Raw genomic sequence first — 21,687 nt, forward strand, 5'->3', positions numbered from 1 at the left:
TTTTCAGACTTGTTATTTGGACATGGAGAGTTGTTTTTATCTCTCCAGACACTATGGGAGACTCTCATTATCCAGCCTTGAGTGTATAACATGTAGGGTAATAAAATTGGTATAAATATCAGTCTGTGGCCCACCCCAGGTACACCAGCCTGTCATCTGGGCTGGCCTCATAACCTGCATTGTTAATACAGTTGGCTAATTCTGATGCAGTGGTCTAAGGACCACACCTTTCTCAGGATGCACTAGATAGCTAGCGTGCAGAGAATAAAGGGAGTTGGGCTGTGAAGGAGGGTCTGCTCCATGATAGTCAGGGGCTGAGCTGCAGCTCCCTTCCCTGGGGTACCTCTGAGGACACACCAACCAGACGATGCGGGACACTGGGAAGAAGAAGGTCATTGGAGAGCCAGTCCCTGGCTTCCAGCCTCACTTGCCAAAGACTAGCTGCCTGGAAGCCACTGACCTATGGATGACAGCAGAAAGCATTATGTGGACCCCACTCACGTCTCTGCTTCAGTCCAGGGCCTCTCATTGTCCGCAGTTGAAAGGGAAGTCTAGGTGGGTTTCTCATTCTCCGGTTATGTGGTGAGTACAGAGCTACCGGCTGGAGTATGGTTATGGCATCAGCAGTGACAAAGTGAGGTGTCACATGGCACTACTGCTTCCATCTGCCCATCTAACATAGATCTTAGATGGGTTCGGCCTAGCATGCTGCGTTCCCTGAAAGGATGGCAGATTCTTCCCCAGTGGGCAGTAAGTTCTGGGCTCCTGAGCATTAGCACTGTAAAGTGCCCTTATTTTCCCAGATCCACTCCTCCTAAATGGGAAAAGGGAAATGTGGACTTGAACTCATCAAGCAAGTATTTATTGAGTTTTCAGTAGGGACTGGATTGCATTTCCCTCAGGGTACAGTGGGGTGTTTGGTGGGAAAAAGACATTAACCCATGGTAATAACCAAGCTATCTTGGTGGTGTCCACTCAGTGTCTGTACTTAGCCCTTAGGTCTGTCTGGCTCAGCCCATGTGCCTTTTCCTTATGTAGCTGGGCTCTTCGCTGTCTACCAGGGCACCTGACGTTTGGCGGCATGTGTTAAACAATCCCTCTGCTTTCCCCTCCGAAGATGCTCTAATTCCCTAAGTCCTTGCTCTTCATGTGTCCTAAGCTGTTCAAAGGGTCAGCTCTGTGTCGCTGGTTGGAGACTTGGGCTGAGGGGCTGGCGTGAAGTACACAGTCGTTTTTAAAAAACGACTTTGTGGGGCAGTGTTTCTGAGACCTGCATGCCTTGTGTATTGTTGCCACACAGCCCTTTACCATGTCACCTTTGCCACAGCGGGCCCATGCGTCACACTGAAGACTTGTAGAGCTATAGGTTAGCTAAATACCATGTGTTTCATCAAAAAGACATGTCTAGGCTAGTGTGCTTTCTGGTGTCCTAAAACATGGACCAAAAGCAGCTTGGGGAAGAAAAGTTTTTTATTTATTTGGTTTGCACATCCTGAGCATAGTCCAACCTGAAGGGAAGTTAGAGTAGGAACTCAAAACAGGAACTGAAGCAGAGGCCTCAGAGGGATGCTGCTTACTGGCTTGCTCCCCATGGCTTGCTTAGTTTGCTACCTTTTACAATCCAAGATCCACCTGCACAGGAGAGGCCCTGCTCACAGTGGTCTAGGCTCTCCCATGTCAGTCGTTAATCAAGAAAATCCCCCCAGGGGCTGGAGAGATGGTTTATCGGCTAAGAGCACTGGCTGCTCTTCCAGAGATCTTGAGTTCTAGTCCCAGCAACTGCATGCTGGCTCACAACCATCTATAATGGGATCTGATGCCCTCTTCTGGCATAAAGGTGTGCAGGTAGTATTCATATACATACAATAAAAAAATAAAATCTTAAGAAAATCCCACGGGCTGGAGAGATGGCTCAGCTGTTAAAGGCTAGGCTCACACCCCAAAATAAAAGAAAATCCTACAGACTTGCCTAAGGGCCAGTCTCATGGAGGCATTTTCTCAACTGATGTTCCCTCTTCCAAGATGACTCCAGCTTGGGTCAAGTTGACAAAAAAATTCTAAACAGGACAACACAGGTTGTAAGTTTGCCAGGTTTCTGCTACTTTGTGGTTGGCCCTACCACGGGCTCTGGCAGAGAAAGTGAGACTTGCTATATTAAATGCCCACGCTCAAGGAGAAAGGTGCTGGTCCTCTAGGCTGACCTGTGTGTGTTATCCTTGGCTGGGATACTCCAAGGACATGACCCCTTGTCCTCTTGCCTGCCCAAGTCTCCTACTTGGCTTTCTTTGCTCATACCCTGCCCCCCTCTTCAGTTTTTAGGTCCAGTACATTTATATAGCTTCTTCCAGCAGCCACCCACCATCTGTCAGGTGCCAGGTTCCACACACCGAATTCAGAAAGAGCCACAGCTCCAGTCGGAGGTCGCAAAGGCATCTACTCACCAGAGCTGCCCTGCAGAGTGCTGTTCATCCACCAAGAATGGCCTATGAGACACACACATTTTTATTTTTCCGAGATAGGGTTTTTCTGTGTGGCCTTGGCTGTCCTGGAACTCTCAAGCTGTAGACCAGGCTGGCCTCAAACTCAGAGATCGCCTGTCTCTGTCCCCCAAGTGCACTCTTACTTAAGTCGTGGTATTTCCATGGCCACAGCGCCAGGTTGGACTCCAAACGCTCCTATCCGCTGTGGCCCACCCTTCCCAGCTCCCTGGGCCTCCTAACCATGCTCCCATCGCCTACTCCAACACGCTGACTGAGCATCTAGGAAAACCTTACTGAGTAACAGTCCACTCTATTCTGTCCACTGGCCTCTGCACCCTCCCGGCCTGCAGCAGCTCCAGGAGGACCCGCTGTCAGCTCTCAGGACATCTAGTTTGTCTAGAATTCAGTAGGAACGTGATGACAGTTCAGTCCCTCTAGCTGGTAACCGTGCTGCAGACACAAGACGGTGTCCTCGCCCTTGGGACCTCAAGCCAGGCTGTTAGAGCTCCTGCTGTTCCTGGTGCAGCTAACAGGTGAAACACAGTTAGGAACAGAAGAAAAGGCGGAGCAGGAGCAGCGGGTAATAGCTGGGAAGCCCGACCCGTCCAGTTCATCGCTGACCTCTCCCGGACAAGACCCGCCTAGCACATCTCAGCCAATCGGCGGCGCGGAACCAGAAGGCCGGCAGAACGCTGGGTGGGCGGAGCACGTTTCCGGCCGGGTGAAGAGTGAGGACGCCCCGGAGGCCGGGACTTCCGGCGTAGCGTAGACGCGGCCAGAAGGCTGCTGGTAGGAGTTGCCGTGCGGGCAGATGTCGGCGCTGCGGCACGTCGTGTGCGCCCTGTCTGGCGGCGTGGACAGCGCGGTGGCTGCGCTGCTGTTGCGGCGGAGAGGTGAGGCCAGGGTTCCTCACTGGGGTCAGGAACTGGGCTCATCCAGGCTGTAGGCCTGGCCTCTGCAGACTCCGCGGGCCTCCACTTGAGGATGGCCAGCTGCTTGCCGATTAAATCATTCATGTGATCCCCCTTCGTTGGATAACAAACTTTCCTCTAAACGGCCACCCTTTCTTCCTGATTTTTTTGTTTTGTTTTTGTATTTTTCTTTTTGGTTTCTTCGAGACAGGGTTTCTCCGTGTAGCTTTGCGCCTTTCCTGGAATTCACTCTGTAGCCCAGGCTGCCCTCGAACTCACAGAGATCCACCTAGCTCTGCCTCCCGAGTGCTGGGATTAAAGGCGTGCGCCACCACTGCCCCGGCTCTTCCTGACTTCTAAACGTAACCCTACAGGACCTTAGGGTCTGGATCTGGTACCAACTACCCATCTAAATTCCTCCTGCTGTGTGGCCCCACCTTATTTCAACCTCATTCTGCTTTCACGTGACTGTTTATGGAGCCTCCGCCGGGGATCACCTTCCCTGAGGCGTGGGCAAGGAGCCTGAATTTGAGCCAGTTAATTAAGCACCCCACTGTAAAGTGGGATGACCCCAAATTTGGGGTGACTGGAGAGATTAAATGATATAGTATGTATTGAAAGGGTTAGCCATGCAATGTGAGATAGTTTGGAAAGCACGAGCAATTCTTGTATATTATAATCACAGCTGCCATCAGAGGTATAATAAAGAGATGCCAGAGAGGATGGGCACAGCATACACGTGTGTACTGTGTGGGAAATGGGGAAGGAAGCTACGTCTAGAGGCAGAGGTGCTTGAGGCAAGACTGAAGCTCAGTAGGAGTTCACTATACAGGGCTGGCTGCTCAGGCAGAGTCAGTAACACAGGCAGGAGTCAGGAGACGGTCTGGCCAGGGTAGGATGTAGGTATTGAAGCTGACACGGTATTAGGGACTTAGGGGTCATGTTGAGTTGGCAGCTGTGAGTCTTTGAAGGTTTCCAATGAGGATTGTAGACTCGATGCTTTGGGAGATGCAGTAGGTTCTGTGCTCTCCCAGATCTATCATTTTACTACTTAAGGAAGATAAGCCCTGTTGGTAATATTTATGTCAACTTGACACATGCTGAGGCCCTCTGGGAAGAGGGAACTCAGAAAATGCCTCCATCACACTGGCCTATAGGCTAGACTGTGGGGCATTTTCTTGATTAATGATTGATGTAGGAGGGCTCTTCCCGTTATGAATAACGCCACCCCTGGGCAGGTGGTCCTGGGTTGTATAGGAAAGCAGGCTGAGCAAGCAATGGGGAACTAGCCAGTAAGCAGTGCTCCTCCATGGCCTCTGCTTCAGTCTCTGCCTCTAGGTTACTGACCTGAGTTCTGTGGTGGTATTGTGTTCCCCAAAATATTATGCACCCTAATAAACTTATCTGGGGTCAGAGAACAGAACAGCCACTAGGTACAGAGGCTAGAAAATGGTGGCACTCATGCCTTTAATCCTAGCATTCCAGAGGCAGAAATCCCTCTGGATCTCTGTGAGTTCAAGGCCACATTGGAAACAGCCAGGCATGGTGACACACGCCTTTAATCCCAGGAAGTGATGGTAGAAAGCAGAAAGGTATATAAGGGGTGAGGACCAGAAACTAGAAGCATTTGGCTGGTTAAGCATTTAGGATTTTGAGCAACAGTTCAGCTGAAATCCATTTGGATGAGGACTCAGAAGCTTCCAGTCTGAGGAAACAGGATCAGCTGAGGAATTGGCAAGGTGAGGTAGCTGGGGCTTGTTCTGCTTCTCTGATCTTCCAGTGTTCACCCCAATACCTGGCTCCAGGTTTGATTTTATTAATAAGATTCTTTAAGATTCATGCTACAGAGTTCCTGCCTTAGTTTCCCTTGATGATGGCAAAATAAACCCTTTCCTCTCCAAGTTGCTTTTGATTGTGCTATTTATAACACATATAGAAATCTAGCCAAAACATAGGCTCTCTCCCTCCAGGTTGCAATATCTCTTGTTTCTATCTTTCTTTGGATTTTTTTTTTCATGGAAGAAACTGATGGACATATCGGGGAAAGCATTATCCTCTCATTTTGGCATCGAGGGCTCTTGGAGGTGATGTTCTGTCATGCACTCCCTAGAAAGCTGACCCCTCCTGGAGTGCCTGCCCCCCTGTATGTGGGTCATGTCTCTTTGTGAGACAGTTGACCAAGCAGATATGGCATGGGAATAGTGAGGTTCTAAAGCTCTGTGTAGTCTGTTCGTTCTATAAGCTTGCCGGTTTTTAGCTCTCCTTGTGAACTGGGCATTGTACTGGCTCTGGGGATATAGGATTGGATTATTGCCACCTCTGCCCTCGAGGAGTCTTCTGCTTTAGTCAGTTAAGTGCAAGACTAGCTCAAGAGCTGAGCCCAGCATGGTTAATCTCTGTGGTAAAGCAGAGTCAGGTGCTTCCAGATGCAAAAGAGGGCCTCATCCCATATTGGGATGTGTATGACCTTAATGAGCATGGCATTTCATTTGTCAAAAGATTTGTCAGCAAAATCCCTGGAATTTTTGGGGGTGATGGGGGACGTGCTATTTGAGGCTTTTAATACAGCTGCTGTCTTTTCTTACATTCAGCTTATTCAGGAGAAACAGGGTTTTGATGCAGGTTGAGCATCTGTGAGTTTTCTGAGATGCTGGTGAACCAGTGCTATCCTATGTGATATTTGGTTGGATGTTTATCACAGTAGAGAAGGAGAAGATGGATCATAAAATATGTGGGTGGTAGAGCCCTTATGGAATATCCAGCACCTTAGTTTTCATTTTTGGTGTCGAGGATTGAACCCAGGGCTTCACATATGCTAAGCCTGAGCTTCCCCCTGCACTACACCCTCAGCCTGATAAAATGTCTAATAATTTAATTTGTCTTTATAGTTGATGGCTTAGAATGTAAAAGTCTTAGGTGGTAACTGGGTAACTTTTAAAATGAGTTTACTTTAAAAACAACTGGCTGGTGATTAGTTAAAAATATTTTTAATTTTGTGCGTATGGATGTTTTGCCTGCATGCATGTCTGTGCACCATGTGTGAGCTTGGTAGGTATTAAGGCAAGCCAGAAGGAGGCATCAGAGCTCCTGAAACTGGACTTACACACAGGTGCCTGTGCCTGCCATATGGGTACTAGGAATTGAACCTGTGTCCTCTGGAGAGTCAGCAAATGCTCTTAACCTTAGAGCTATCTCTCTAGCCCTGATTTTTTTGTTTTAACAGAATCTTGATATGTAGCTTGGGACTAGCTTCAAACTCAGTATCTTCCTGCCCTAGCCTCCCAAAGACTGGAATCATAGGTGTGTGTTATGGCATCTAGCTGAATGATAGCTTACATTTGCATTGGAATCTGAGTTTCTGCTCACTGTTCAGCCATTCAGCATATATCTGAACAGTGTTTTATATATATCTGCTGTGAGTTAAGCATTGTATTGATATGTAGGTAGAGACACAACATGGGAGAAAGTTCATTCTATTTACTTTGGGAACACAAACAATTTCAATGCACAGTGTGCTACAGTGTGGAGGCCTTAACAGAACAAAGAGCTCTAAAGGGAAGAAGAGCCTGCAGGGATTACACTACAGTGTAAGCCAGGCCCCAGGCCACATGGACTTGGACTGCCATTCAATATATACAGAGGCATCAGGGCTGGAGGGGCACAGAAGTCCCTGCTTTTTACCCTACCTTCTCTCTCCAGGTTACCAAGTGACAGGGGTGTTTATGAAGAACTGGGACTCGCTGGATGAACATGGTGTTTGTGCTGCTGACAAGGACTGTGAGGATGCGTATAAAGTTTGTCAGATCTTAGACATCCCTTTCCACCAGGTGTCCTATGTGAAGGAGTATTGGAATGATGTGTTCAGGTGAGTGCAGGCCACTGCACATGCAGGGTTTATTGTACTGTGAATTTCTTCCAAGGAAGGAAAAAAACGGTGCTTCTCCACAAAGGTGGCCAAGACTGTGCTCAAGTTGGAGCACCAGAGGCCTGCCCCATAGCACCCTCACACTCTTTCTTTGGATATTTCCCGCCTGCCAGAGTTTCTTTAATGCTTTTCTGAACCATGACATTTGGAATGAAGGCTGAGGTCTTCCCAGAAGGTGCTGGGAGATGAGTGTCAATACCCATGTACAGTGCCTAAGTGGTTATGGGAGTGTTCTGGTTAGTTTTGTATCAACGTGACAAAAGCCAGGGTCATGTGAGAAGAGGGAATTTCAACTAAGAAAATATAGGCAAGTCTGTGGGGCATTTTCTTGATTAACAATAGATGTGGGCAGATACAGCCCACTAAAGAGCAGGTGGTCCTGGGCTGTGTAAGAAAGCAGGCTGAGCAAACCATGGGGTGCAAGCCAGTAAGCATCATCTCTCCATGGCCTCTGCATCAGTTTCTGCTTCCAGGTTCCTGCCCCGACTTCCCTTAAAGATAGACCGTGATCAGGACATATAAACCAAAATAAATCCTTTCCTTCCCAAGTTGCTTTTGGCCGTGATCTTTCTCATAGCAATAGAAAGCAAAGTAAGACAAGAGGTTGGTTGGGGGGAGTTTTGTAAGGTACTGCCCTTGCCTTCTGAAAACAAACAACAAGCAAAACTTTCATCAAATCAAACACAGTAATATTTATTTGCTTTTTTATTGGTTTTTCAAGACACCACCTGCCTCTGCCTCCAGAGTGCTGGGATTAAAGGCGTGTGCCACCACTGCCCGGCCCAAACACAGTCATTACTGTTTACTATATGCTACGCACTGTGCTATATCTAAGAACACAAAGTATGTACATGGTGGCCGATTTTGTGGGAATTGACTGTCTAGTTGGGTGATAGAATCCTTACCAGAGGTGCTGATGGTGGTGGGCATCCTGTGGGAAATCCCCTGGTTTGAGAGGAGGGAGAAGGGTATGGCACAGAGTGTGGTTGGACAGCCTCGTGGAAGAGGAGAGGGCTGAGCCGCTTCAAGGAAGGCTTAAGTAGAGGCTGTTATGTGGGGTACATGAGTGGCAGTAAAGGGGGAACATCCCCTTGTCTGTCCCAGGAATGTGTGAAGTTTGGCTAGCCACTTATTCCTGCAGAGAAAGACACCCAGGGCTAGTCTCTGGTGAACCCTGACAATGCTCAATGCCTGGAAGGCCTTGCATATCTCGGAGACAATAGTCCATGTTCACTGTGGGGTTGCCCTTGCCGAAACAGGCCTGTCTCAACTCTGCCACTTAGAAGACCTTTGACAATTTATTTGATTTTTCAAAGTCTCAGTTTTCTTATCTTTAAATTAAGGATAATGCTCATACCTGCCAGGAGCATTGTAGGAATGAGCTGAAGTCATACAAAGTTCTAGAACAGTGTTTGGTCCATTTACAAGTGTTTTGGGTATTTTCTGTTGCTGTGACAAAACACTATGACCAAGCCAGCTAATAGAAGAGTTTATTTGTGCTAACAGTTTCAGAGGGATGAAGGTCTACCATGGCAGCAGGCAGCAGACATGGCAGCAGGAACAGCAGCAGAGAGAGTGACCTGGGAATGGCACATGGCTTTTAAAACCTCAAAGCCCGCCCCCCCAGTGACACACTTCCTCCATCGGGGTTACACCTCCTAAGCCTGCCCAAACAGCACCACCAACTGGGGACCAAGTATTCAAACATCTGAGCCAATGGGGCTGTTCTCATTCAGACATGTGAGTTTTGAGAAGCCGCTTGACATAGTAGGATGATAATATGGTTTGATAACGAAGTTCTCGTGGGAGGCGAGTACAGTTTGGGGACAATAAAGTGAAATTCCACATTAAATAAGCAGCTTGACTAATTGGTTTTTTAAGGGTTGTATCACTTAGATCTGAGGGTATTTTCCTTTGTTCCAGTGACTTTTTGAATGAGTATGAGAAAGGAAGGACGCCCAACCCTGACATCATCTGCAATAAGCATATCAAGTTCAGTTGCTTTTATCATTACGCCGTGGACAATCTTGGTAAGGAATTGGGATTTCTTCATCTGCTTGTTGAAATCATAGCTTTCCATGTAGTTTTGACTTTCAGAAGGAAAGTACTCACTGAAGAAGAAAGAACTCTAGTTCAGTGTGAGCAATAGGAAAGGGTGCCCTCCATCGTGGCAGGCAGCTGGCTTCACCCACTTCAGTACTCTAAGCAGAAGACTCTCCGGAAGTAGGATCAGATCTAAGTCAGTAGTGACTCAGGAAAGCGCATCAGTCAAGGAAACAGCAACAGCACCACGGGTCACCTGTCTCAGCTGGACCGTGGGAACGCTGGAGATGGATGGCAGAGCTCTCGAGTGTCTGCCAAGCAGAGAGCGATAGTACACACTTGTAATCCTAGTACTGGGAAGGCTGGGGCAGGACTCTTGGGAGTTTAAGGCCAGCCAAGCTTCATAGCAAATTCTAAGCCCTTCTAGCCTATATAGTGAAACCCTGTTGTAGCTAGAGTTTTTCTGCCTTGCCCACAGTCAGGACAAACTTTTTCACCTGCCAGTCCCACAGCCGCTCAGACCCAACCAAGTAAACACAGAGACTTATATTGCTTACAAACTGTATGGCCGTGGCAGGCTTCTTGCTAACTGTTCTTATAGCATAAATTAATCCATTTCCATAAAGCTATACCTTGTCACGTGGCTTGTGGCTCACCGGCATCTTCACATGCGGCTTGTCATGGGTCATGACGGCGGCTGGCAGTGACTCTTTCTGCCTTCCTGTTCTTTCTTTTCTCCTCTCTGTTAGTCCCACCTATACTTCCTGCCTAGCCACTGGCCAATCAGTGTTTTATTTATTGACCAATCAGAGTAATTTGACATACAGACCATCCCACAACACTTCCCCTTTTCTTTTTTTTTTTTTTTAAAAAAAAAGAGGAAGGTTTTAACTTTTACACATCTCCAAAGCTAGCTTGGTATATTTGGGAATTTGGGCATAACTTCTCTTACTACTTCCTGCTGGAGGGGGGCGCTGTATCTTATGGGGACACAAAGAAAATTTTAGGATTATGGAGCAGTCCATGAGGCTGTATCATCTGAGCCAGTTGCCTTGAAACGGTTCTGGATGTTGGATCATCTGGGCCTTGGTGTCATCGGAGACCTTTCAGGGGGTCTTGGCTGGTCAAACCTGATGTATCTTAATCTGGGACAAATCCATAGCCTCTGGCTTTCTGTAGAAACAAAAGCAGAGCCTCTTTTCCAAAGCAACATATCCTTAAATCCAAATTTTGAAGTCAAGGTACCTTTAAAATATACATTTTGGCATAACTCAACAGATTTTGCAATCAAATGTTTTTCTTCAGTTACGAATATCAAAGATTCTCTGTGTGGTAGCCATCTTTATGTGGCTTATTTTTTATATTACCTTGAGCCTATTGCTTTAAACTGCAGCATTCTAAGACTGAAATGGCGCTGGCGCTGTGGCTGCTGGCTCCACCCACTTCAGCTTCCCAACATGGCGGTGGTACATTTCTGGAGCCCTCAAGTCTCAAAAATAGTGGGTCTATGCTTCTATCAAAGCAGCATGTAGCCCAGAAACCTCTTTTTGTTTTGTACTAGCAAAGCCTAAATCCACCATGCAGCTTAATGTGCCACTTGCAGAGGCTTCATTCCCACCATACTGCAGGTTGAGCTCGTACGCCAGGAACCCGCCATAGTAGCTCAAACACGCAGTCTGACTGCTAGCTTGAAAAAGACAACTAGGAACTGTTTTTAGCTCTATTTTAGAATCTTTTTACTCAGGTTTTAAGTGGAAACTCTTGCCAACACGTTGGGCACCATTTGTAGCTAGAGTTTTCCTGTCTTGCCCACAGTCAGGACAAATCTTTGTTACCTGCCAGTCTCACAGCCGCTCAGACCCAACCAAGTAAACACAGAGACTTATATTGCTTACAAACTGTATGGCCGTGGCAGGCTTCTTGCTAACTGTTCTTATAGCTTAAATTAATTCATTTCCATAAATCTATACCTTGCCACGTGGCTTGTGGCTCATTGGCATCTTCACATGCTGTTTGTCATGGCGGCGGTGGCTGGCAGTGACTCCTGCCTTCCTGTTCTTTCTTTTCTCCTCTCTGTTAGTCCCGCCTATACTTCCTGCCTAGCCACTGGCCAATCAGTGTTTTATTTATTGACCAATCAGAGTAATTTGACATACAGACCATCCCATAGCACCCTGTCTCAGTGAAGGAAAGAAGGAAGGAAGGAAGGAAGGGTGGGTGGGCACATGGGCAGGCCAGTAGGCCAGCCTGTCCAGGGTGTGGTCACGGGAGCCCAAAGGACACCTAGCCTCTTAAATGCATTTGTGCTGAGGTTCAGTCAAGCTGTGACCTGGTGTGGTGATCTGTGTCACATCTTACCTGGTTCCCTGTTGCAGCATTTCCCTGCCTCTCTGGGTCCCTGTTCTGTTCTGTGTTGGAGACCTGCACTCGAACCCACCTGATGGTCAAACACCTGAAATCTAGGCTTCTAAGGTAGTAGGGCTTCTCTTAGAAGAGCTCCACACTTCTTGCAGCATAGGTAGTAGTCCCTAAGAACATGAGAAGATGTGTCATGTTGTGTCCCTGAAGGTCCTAGTTGAGTGGTTTGCGTGCAGTGCTAATTGTCTGGAGGCTTCCTGTGTTAGCCCCGCAGTCCAGCTGCTCCGGTCGGAGTCTGCTTCGCTGTGCCTTCCAGGTCAGTTTCCCGCAGTGCCAACACTTGAACTTCTCATGGTGGAAAGGTATCATGGGGACAGAAGAGATTAAGTATGTTGAGTGGTCCTTCCGTATGATAAAATAACACACTTACCAAAACTTACTGCCAGTGAAAAAAGAGGAGTCGCTTATCTACGATTTCACACTAGTATCAAAGGAATTAGACTGAGGTTGTCCATTTTCTCCTGGACATTAAGTCATGGGTACAGTATGACGTCCCTTTCCTCTGCTTTCCACTGCCATGGGTGTGGTCTCTTATCAGTCAGGGCTGCAGCATCAGGATTCAGGACTCCTGCTGTTGAATGTTTTAGTTTTCAGTTTTTCCTTGGTGTTGTAAGAAACAACACTTGTGTGTGTGAGCTAGAGTAAGTGAGTGGGTCGACTCTGACTTTTGAAGGCTCTTTAAAGATTCGCGGTTCTGTTAGCTCACACTGGGAGTTGAAGGGAGCTGCCCAGTGGGCTGCCCCACGGGCCTCTGTGGTCAGATGGGTCGACGGTTGTGCGGGTTTCAGGGTGGGGCTGGTTCTGCAGGCTGCTTTATCTAGGCTGGTGTCCTAGTTTACCTTCTGTAGCTGTGATTAAAATTATGACCGAAAGCAACTTAGGGAAGGAAAGGTTCATCTGGCTTCCATGTCCCAATCACAGTCCGTCATCAGGGGAAGTCAAGGCAGGAACTCAAGCAGAGGCCCTGGAGGGACGCTGCTTACTGGCTGCTCTCCTTCATGGCTTGCTCAGCCTGCTTTCCTTTACAACACAAGACCATCTTCCTGGTGTAGTGCTGCGCACATCAGTCATTTATCAAGAAAATGCCCACAAGCTGGTGGCAAGCTGGTGGTCCCAGCATTCAGGAGATAGAGAGAGTTCAGAACCAACCTGGTCTACACGGTGAGTTCCAGGACAGCCAGCACTATGTAGAGAGATCCTGACTCGAGAGAAAGAAAAGTCTGATGGAGACATTTTCTTAATTAAGGATTCCTCTTCCCAAGTGACAGAAACTGCAACACAGTGCCAGTAGCTGTGAGTCTCACACTGGATCCCTGTGTGTTGAAAACCCTCCAGGAGCAGATGCTGTTGCCACTGGCCACTACGCAAGGACCTCACTGGAGGACGAGGAAGTCTTCGAGCAGAAGCACACTAAGAGACCAGATGGGCTGTTCAGAAACCGATTTGAAGTCAGAAATCGTAAGTTGATGTGTGTGGCCAGAGCTATAATCTCTGAGCACAGGAGCACTCAGAAGGATGGCGGGGGTGGGGTCTGAGCACACAGCTGCCCGCCTGATCCTCTGTGCTCCTGACTAATGAGCGGTTCGTTTAGGTTCAGATTTGCAAAGGCACAGGTAGCCACAGGGTCGCTTCCCCAGGGCCTGTGGTTGAGCATTGCGATGCCCTGGTCAGGAGCCAGGGTGAGAGCTGAGGAAGGTGATCAGGAAACTTATCTAGGTTATTACATGTTGGTAAGTTGAACTTCTGAAAATATTTGGGAAAATATTTGACAGTAATAATTGGAGTGGTTTTAACAGGGTCCCAAGCAGATGGAGAGTCACTTCCCATCTGGAATGGCTGCATCTGCTGGTGTCAAGCACATGCTCACCTTTGTCTATCCATGCTTGTTCTGCCCCTCCTGAGATAGCTCAGCACTGTGTGGAGTGACTTGACTGTGGTAGTTGAATGATGCCTTGGTTTCCAGCGTGCGTTTTAGGCAAACCAAAGCTGTTTTGTGGCTTTGGTCTGAGTCCTAGGGGATCATCCAAGTGGAGGCAGATGAGGTCTTGGGCTCAGGGGATGGCTGTAGTTGTGGACCTGACCTTGTAACCAGCTGGTTTTCATCGGAACATGGTGCTTGCAGTGTGTAGCAGAATAGGAGGGCAGGATCCCGGAAACAGAGAAGCTCTGAACTCCAGTAGGCTTCACCAGATGTTACCTCCATCCTGCTTTTTCCTCCATGGCATTTTTGTTAGCATTGCCAGCTTCCTGTTTCAAAGTCATAGGTTTTCATTGTGTTTTAAAATAACTCAGAAGGTGGATGTGGGGACACCTGTAAATTACTCAGCACTTTGGAGGCACAAAAAACCGTCAGAAAGAATCGAGGACAAAATAACTCAGAACCAAGAGAAAATGCACACAAATACTGTTTGAGAATTTTGTTTGGACAGAGATTGAATTCTAGCCTTATTTCAGCCAATTGCATTGTTTTTGACCAAGTAGCAGGACAGCAATGGGAGGCAGCTCAGTCTGTAGCACAGCTTTTCAGCAGACCTTAGTCCTTCCTGTAAAGATGGGGGAAATTCTCCTTCACAGGAGATGTGAGAGCCAGCGGGGGGAAACCTACAGGCAGTATGATGCTTACTGCTGGCTGGTGTAGGAAGTGTGCAGTGGTTTAAACTGTGTGGAGCTGAGGAAATGGCTTCGCTGGTAAAGACCTCAGTTCGAGTCCCAGAACCTCTGTAAAATCCGCAGGCATGGTGGCATGTCAGTAATCCCAGCACTGGGGAGGCAGAGATAGGCTAGACAGTCTAACCTCGTTGGTGAGTTCCGAACCAGTGAGAGACCATCTCAAAAAAGAAAGGAAAATAGGTGACACCTGACTTCCACCCTCGTGTACTGGCACGGACAAGCTCTCAAATGCATGTGCACACACACACAGAACTGAGCTGGTATGTGTGAAGTGCTCCACATTTCACTCCGGGGTGTCTCCTAGCACTCTGTGTGAGAAAGGGTGGGAGAAGCAGTCTACCCAGCAGCCGCAGCAGCCCACAGACCTGAGTAGGAACTGTCTTCTCAGGGAAATTTACCTGGCCACCTTCTCAGTCCAAAGACACCAGGGCCAGCGTCACTCACAGCTGTGTACATGCACAAAGAGTTCCTTACAGTTACCTGGAAAGTCAGAGAAACCACAGCAGGGCTGGCGACAGATGTCAGTTTGGACCCTATAGCAAAACTGTTTCCACCCTGTGGCTGGGCTGAAGGCCAGAGCCTGGGTGTTCCTTTGCACACTTCACGTGCCTGCAGTTGATAGGCAGGTAACACTGCGGGCACTACTTCAGCATGATTCCGAGTGAGCCGTCTGGTCCGGTCTCCACATGGGACTAGATTTATTTTAGGACCATTGCTTCTCACTTCACATTTTTTTTTTCATATGGTGTTTCATGTTTGAAAGTCTTACAATCAAAATCACAAGCAGGGATAAATCTCCCTTTCCTGTGTTGTTCCTTATGGATAAACCAGGGGCCAGCATTTTCTGTACATTAGCCATGCTGGTATTTTTCCCCGTAGTCTTTTGAGATGGGTTTGCTTCGGGCGGACTGGGGGTAACTGCTCGCACAAGGGCAAGAGAAGAAAGAGTTGTCGTCTGTGTCCCTGCAGTGACTTTTGTTCTTTCCTCTTGGCAGCCGTAAAACTTCTCCAGGCAGCTGACAGCTTTAAAGACCAGACCTTCTTTCTCAGCCAGGTTTCCCAGGATGCCCTGAGAAGAACCATCTTCCCCCTGGGGGAATTAACCAAAGATTTTGTAAGGAAAATAGCTGCAGAGAATAGACTGCATCATGTGCTTCAGAAGAAGGAGGTAGGGGGGAGCAGCTTGCCACCGAGTCGTGAATGTTTCCACCCATGTTGTCATGGCACAGGCAGGGCTGGGCTCTCGGGTGCCTCTGCTAGGACCCCATCAGGCCAAGCCACAGAGCACAGCTGCAGGTGAGGAGCAGCTGAGGCCCTCCTCCTCCTCCTCCCCCCAACTCCTGTGCCTGCTGTGGCCGACTGCTTTCTCAGCAGACATGCCAGCGGGCTTCGTCGGCCAGGTCAGTGTGGGCAGGAGCAGCCATGCTGGTCCATCCCATGAGACAGGAGTCTGCAGCCCTCTGCACACAGTGCTGCCTATCCAAGCAGACAGTTCCTCTGCACCTCTCAGAGCTCCCTACAAGGACAGTCATACACTGCATCTTGGAAACCAGGCTCACCCCTGTGGAGGGAGAGCTGGGATCCTGTGAGAAGCCCCGGTAGTCCAGGTTTGATTAGAGGTTGGTACAGCTTCACCTGTAGCCACTATTTATGCCAGTCTTCCGGGACACGCATGGCTGTGCCTTTTATCAAAAAGCCCGCGTTGCCAAAGAGAATGCCCTTCGCTGTTCTCCTGTCTTCCCTGCTGTTCATCCAACAGCATTTCTCCATGGTAGGAACTGACGGAGTCACTGCAGTCAACACATGGGGCAGGTCCCTGCTCTCCTGCCCTGTGCTGTGCAGACACACACCGAGGACTGATGCCCGAGCTGCTCGCCCAGCACAGTCCTGGGGAGATCAGCCTCTTGCCTGGTCCCTCAGCTGGGCTCAGCCAGCTGCAGCTGTCTCCTCCCTGACTCCCCCGCTGCCTTGAGTTGCCTTGACCCTGCTTCCTGCTCCTGCCTTGGGCTCTGGCTCTCCAGCAGTGGACAGTCTAGTTTGCCCTCCTGGATTGCCCATGCGGGTTTTCCAACAGTCTGGTTGCAGATAATGCAGTGTTTACATGATAGCATCTACTTTGGGGCCAAACTCGGAAAGACAAGACAGTCCCTAGGCCCTCGAGTTCCGGTTGTGTCTGTGCTGAGTTCGGGGCTCCCTGCAGCACAGCCTGCTCTCTGCTTGGCAATGCTGCTGCCCTCCTAGTCCAGTGGCTCTCTGTTCCCTGCTTTGCCTCCTGGCTTCTGCTCACATCATGTTGTCCTTCCTCTCGTTACAGAGCATGGGCATCTGCTTCATTGGTAAAAGAAACTTCGAGCATTTTATTCTTCAGGTGAGTGTCCTCTGACATGAGTGGCTGTCTGCGCTGGGCCTGGGTCTCCAGTAGTGATGAAACTTGTCTTCCAGTATTTGCAGCCTCGGCCTGGAAAGTTTATTTCTATCGAGGATAATACAGTTCTGGGAACACATAAAGGTGAGTCCTGTCAGCTCTGGGCACCAAAGGCCAGGGCTAGCTCCTGTCCATTCCATGAAGGGCTCATGGAGGACTTGAGGGGTAGGTTGGGGTGGGTACATGTGCCATGAGCAGTCACTCTGACAGGAACTGTGTGTGCTGTGATGCTCTATCTTGTATTTAACCCCGGCATTCAGAGCTGGACTCTGTGTGTGTGTGTGTGTGTGTGTGTGTGTGTGTGTGTGTGTGTGTGTGTGTTTCACATTCCTAAAAGTATGTTGTTGATTGCCATGGGAGTTCAGGGGAGACTGCCATTGGAGAAAGAAGGCAGCTGACCTCATAGCCAGGCGACTGAGGACCGTATGGGTGCTAGTCACATAATCACAGAGGAGGTCCACCATACCTGCACTGTGCTGGGTGTGAGGACAGCCAGTCCCAAGTGCTCACAGTGCTCATGTGGGGACAGACAGTATGGACTGGAGGGGACATGCCTCCTGAGACTTGATGTCTGGACCCAATCTGTGAGATTGGCTAGAGGTCAGAGTGCCCTTTTTTGTCATGTGTGATCCCTGGGGAGGGAGCAGAGAAAGACCCAGCTGAACTACGTGTTATCCTGGAGATGAGAGCGACTTGGCTGGGAACAGTGCTGCTGTTCCCAGCAGCCAGCAGTTTGGAGACTCGTGGCTTTGGACTGCCCAGGGTGCAGTGAGTCCTGCCACTGTCTCTGCAGGACATGTGCATTCCTGAAGAGGTAAAGCTGGTGACGAGGAGGGTGTACGGTGCAGATGCAAGGAACGTGCTCAGTAGGCACACGACCTTTGAGAGCCGTGTCCCCATGCCGGTCATAGCCACCAGACGAAGGAGTTGGCGTTTGTGCCCAGCTCAGTACCATCCTAGTCACTGTCATAGCCCCCAAGTCCTGACCTTAGGTGGAATGTGCACGGACGTGTGGTTAGGGCCAAGAGAATCACAGTGTAAAGTCAGCATGCCCTGGAACACTCCGTAACCTCCTATTTATGAGGGCTGAGATGTGCCCTCTGGAACACTGTTTCATAGGTTGGTTCCTGTATACTATGGGCCAGAGAGCTAAGATCAGCGGCTTGAGAGAGCCCTGGTACGTGGTGGAGAAGGATGGCATCAAGGGTGACGTGCTTGTGGTGAGTGAAATTGGCCTTCACTGTCTAGTGTGCCAACAAAACCGGAGTGCCCAAGGGCCTGGAGCAGCAGACCCGTCCTCCCTAGCTCCTGGGACAGCTGTAAGGTAACAGGAGGTCTTCATATAAATTATCCTTAGACTCCTGTTGTGTGCTGGCCGTGCGGGAATCATTGCAACCATTCCTAGAAAAACTGCCCTGTTTTGCAAAGAAGATTGTGACTCAGATTAGATAACTGGAAACATTATCTAATGGAGAGGAGGTTGTCATAGTGCCTGTTCAGCCCTCACTTACCCTCCATGGGAGGGTCCTAGAAGTCCTAGAAGGCTGAGCCAGGACCAAGCTTGCCCTTGGTCACATGGGACCCTGGCCCATCCTTGTCTGTGCTAGGCTCTGGAGCAGAAATTCTCCAGGAGGGCAAGCTTTGAGGGGCTTGACGGCATCAAGAGATATTTGGGTTATGAATTGGGTGGGGATGGAGGAGTGGGTGCTGCTGCCATCCTGCCTGTGCATACACGGCAGCCCCCAACCCTGACAGACTCACTGAATCCAGCTCTCAGGAGTGCAAGGGTGGGAACCCTGCTCGGGCAGGCTGAGCTGTCAGCCAGCTGGTGCCGTCAGAGATGCTGGAGGACCCACAGGCCCCTAGGCCGCAGACTGCATCACGGAAGTCTTCTAGAAGAGCAGTATGGGAAACACCTACTCAGGCTTGAATTAAGGCATCTTTAGCATAAGCTCCGATGGGCCTCCTGAGAAAAGCCAGAAAGGTCATTGGCTCAAGGGCCCAGGCGATCTTAGTGTCTTAGCACCCAGAGTCTCAGGACTTGGTGCTCCTGGTTCTGCCCCAGGGGAGACTTGGCCGCCCTTGGCGGCACCAGGGTTCTCTGGGTGGTCCCAGGATTCTTTTGTGCAGAGACTATTGGTGACGGGAACAGGAACTTCAGAACCAGTCCTGCGTGTGAAAACTACTCAGGCCAGGGCCAGCCTCACAATTCTGCTACCACCCAGGTGGTTGGGGGCCTGCGTCTTTCAGCCCCTGCTTTCCCCAGCCAGTTGTTGCTGGTGGTGGGATCCATGGCCCTTCCAAGAGGCCAGTTGTGTGGCTGACCTACAACTCTAGGATAGACAACAATCTTCAGAACATGACGGGGTGCAGGGTGACAAAGTGTGGGGGGAAATCTCACACCTGCTGCCCCATGACCGACCACTCTCTTGTTCCTTTCTTTCTCATCTGAAAACCAGGGTAAACAAACCCTGCTGAACTGGATTCTCCATGTGGGCTGACACATGCAGCTGAGTGGGGCTGGCTTATAATCAGTTATGGATATGCTGTTAGGGTTTTTCTTATTAATGGTAGCTGCTGAGAGATTTGGGGTGAGGGCTGCTCCCCTCAAAGGATCACAACATTTGTATTCTCCTCTGCAGGCTCCCCGGGTAGACCACCCAGCTTTGTACAGGGACCTGCTTAGGACCAACCGTGTACACTGGATTGCTGAGGAACCGCCTGCTGCCTTGGTCAGAGACAAGATGATGGAGTGCCATTTCCGATTCCGCCACCAGATGGCACTAGGTGACTGGATGGAAGGGGCTCTTGCTAAGCTCCCTGGGGTCAGATTCAACCAGAGAGGCTGTGTACATGTGCGGTGCTCCTTTGAGTGCATCAGGAAGTCCCCATCATGGATACCATGTAGCTTCAGAACTCCTTATCCTGTGCCTGCCCCAGAAAGGGGACTAGTGTACAGGAATATCATTTTGTCAGAACTGCTGGCAGTTGGGTCCTAGTAGGAGGGATTGAGTTACAGTGTATGCTGCTCTGAGGTGTCATGTCCATCGCCAGGGCTGCTCTGAGCCCTTTGGGGCACTGTCGGGTCCTCCCGCAGGAAGGATGTTGGGCACCCCTGCACCCCCAGGCTGCCATTTCCCCCCGAGGGCTATGGTTGGCCTTGAAAGCAGACCCACACCCATCTCCACTCTCCCCACAGTGCCCTGTGTGCTGACACTCAACCAGGACGGCACTGTGTGGGTGACAGCGGTGAAGGCTGTGCGGGGCCTGGCCCTGGGACAGGTGAGTGGGGCAGTGGGAGGTGGAGTGGGGGCCTCAACATTGCTGTCCTCATCAGGCCAGGAGCTTGGCCAGCTCCGCCCTGGAGTCTGAGACAGACACAGACACACACACACACACACACACACACACACACACACACACACACACACACACACACACTGATTCTCCCCCTCTCCCTCTTTCTTTCCAGTTTGCTGTGTTCTACAAGGGTGATGAGTGTCTTGGCAGCGGGAAAATCCTACGGTTAGGGCCGTCTGCCTACACACTCCAGAAAGGCAAGAATAGAACCAGAGTGACTCCCGAGGTCTCCAGTGACAGCCCAGGCCTGCACCCCACACCCTGACAAAGGCCGAGCTGCTGGGAGGAAGCATTAGAGAAGTCTGGGGCAGACGGTCAGTGATGGGCTAGGTGCTGCCAGATCAGTGGTCCGGCCGGCCGGCTGCAGAGCCACCCGAGGAGGGAGTGTCTGCGCCGGGCTCCAGTTTACCAGGAGCACTTGCTGGCTGTGGGTCTGCCTCGAGGGCCCTGAGGGAGCTGCTCTTCCACAGTGTAGTGCATGGAGGCTGCACAGGATCAGCGTTAAATAAAACTGTCGAACGTCTGACCACTGTGTCTGGGGCTTGCTGGAGGCCGGAGTGGGCTGCTGTGGCTGTCTCCCTTACACGGAGCCTGCACAGCAGGCATAGGGAACCCCCATGTGGCACAGCAGGCATGGGGAGCCCCCATGTGGCACAGCAGGCATGAGAGCCCTGTCCCCCTCCCTAGGGCCTGAGCTCTCTCCCAAAGGCAGGCCGAGTTATGGGTCTGAGGCCTCCTCTTGTCTGGAAGCCTGTTGTGTGTGAGATAACCTTTTCCCTGGCGGTGCCCACTCCAGGGGGAAGCCAGAGTTTTCCTGTAAGCTTGGCACTGGGTTGACGTGCACAAGCATGTGTGAGGAAAACACACATTGGAAGACGACCTTCAGTGGGGAGGGGTGCATGGGTTACAGGCCTGGGCTGGGGACGAGGACCTGTGGGCCCTAGGGAAAGGTGCCCACTACTTCTCTGCTCCCAGTTTCCCCAAGGGTGGCACCACTGAGCAGCTGTGTGAGATAATACAGGGGCTAAAAGTCTGGGAAACTCACCTTTTTGGACAGGAATCAAGCAAAGTAAAGGCCCTAAGGGGTGAGGGCTGGATACAGCACTGTCAGGAACCAGTGCCTGGAGCCAGCCAGGTTGTGCTAGGTTAGGGTGAGGGTTTAACCAGGCCAGGCTCAAAGGAACTCAAGATGCCCCTGGAGTTTCCAAGCCAAGAGAAAGATGACGGGTGGAATCCTAAAGTCACCAGAGGGTTGACCACCAGTCCACCGTGCCTAGGAGATGAGGGGATGCAGAGCAGTCGGCACAAGGAAGAACCAGACTGTAAGATTGAGAATCACACTTGAAATGTCAGAAGCTCACTAGAGAGCAGTGTAGGGCACAGGAAAGAATGAGCGAGCACCAGGACTACCATGAGTGCTCAGATCTGCAGAACAAGAGGTTGGGGACCAGTGGG

The 21,687-nt window shown here is 50.0% G+C and overlaps 1 protein-coding gene across 3 annotated transcripts; it reads left to right on the forward strand.

Moving 5' to 3' along the window:
- The first annotated feature begins 3,216 nt into the window (after window positions 1-3,216).
- On the forward strand, window positions 3,217-20,758 carry Trmu (tRNA mitochondrial 2-thiouridylase). Of its 3 annotated transcripts, XM_015991335.3 has the most exons (12): window positions 3,238-3,373; window positions 7,091-7,256; window positions 8,823-9,056; window positions 9,240-9,346; window positions 13,113-13,235; window positions 15,502-15,615; window positions 16,762-16,815; window positions 16,890-16,956; window positions 17,992-18,092; window positions 19,515-19,659; window positions 20,072-20,154; window positions 20,345-20,758. In XM_015991335.3, the coding sequence occupies exons 4-12, from the start codon at window positions 9,251-9,253 to the stop codon at window positions 20,495-20,497; spliced, it is 936 nt and encodes a 311-aa protein (XP_015846821.3). In that variant the 5' UTR covers window positions 3,238-3,373; window positions 7,091-7,256; window positions 8,823-9,056; window positions 9,240-9,250; the 3' UTR covers window positions 20,498-20,758. The 3 variants fall into 3 exon arrangements, with proteins under 3 accessions (XP_006998576.2, XP_015846821.3, XP_015846820.2); XM_006998514.4 differs by lacking the exon at window positions 8,823-9,056 and having other exon boundaries at window positions 3,217-3,373; window positions 15,443-15,615; XM_015991334.3 differs by lacking the exons at window positions 3,238-3,373; window positions 7,091-7,256 and having other exon boundaries at window positions 8,920-9,056; window positions 13,040-13,235.
- Window positions 20,759-21,687: the final 929 nt, after the last annotated feature.

This window comes from Peromyscus maniculatus, chromosome 20, assembly GCF_049852395.1.
Source record: "Peromyscus maniculatus bairdii isolate BWxNUB_F1_BW_parent chromosome 20, HU_Pman_BW_mat_3.1, whole genome shotgun sequence".
Lineage (NCBI taxonomy): Eukaryota > Metazoa > Chordata > Mammalia > Rodentia > Cricetidae > Peromyscus > Peromyscus maniculatus.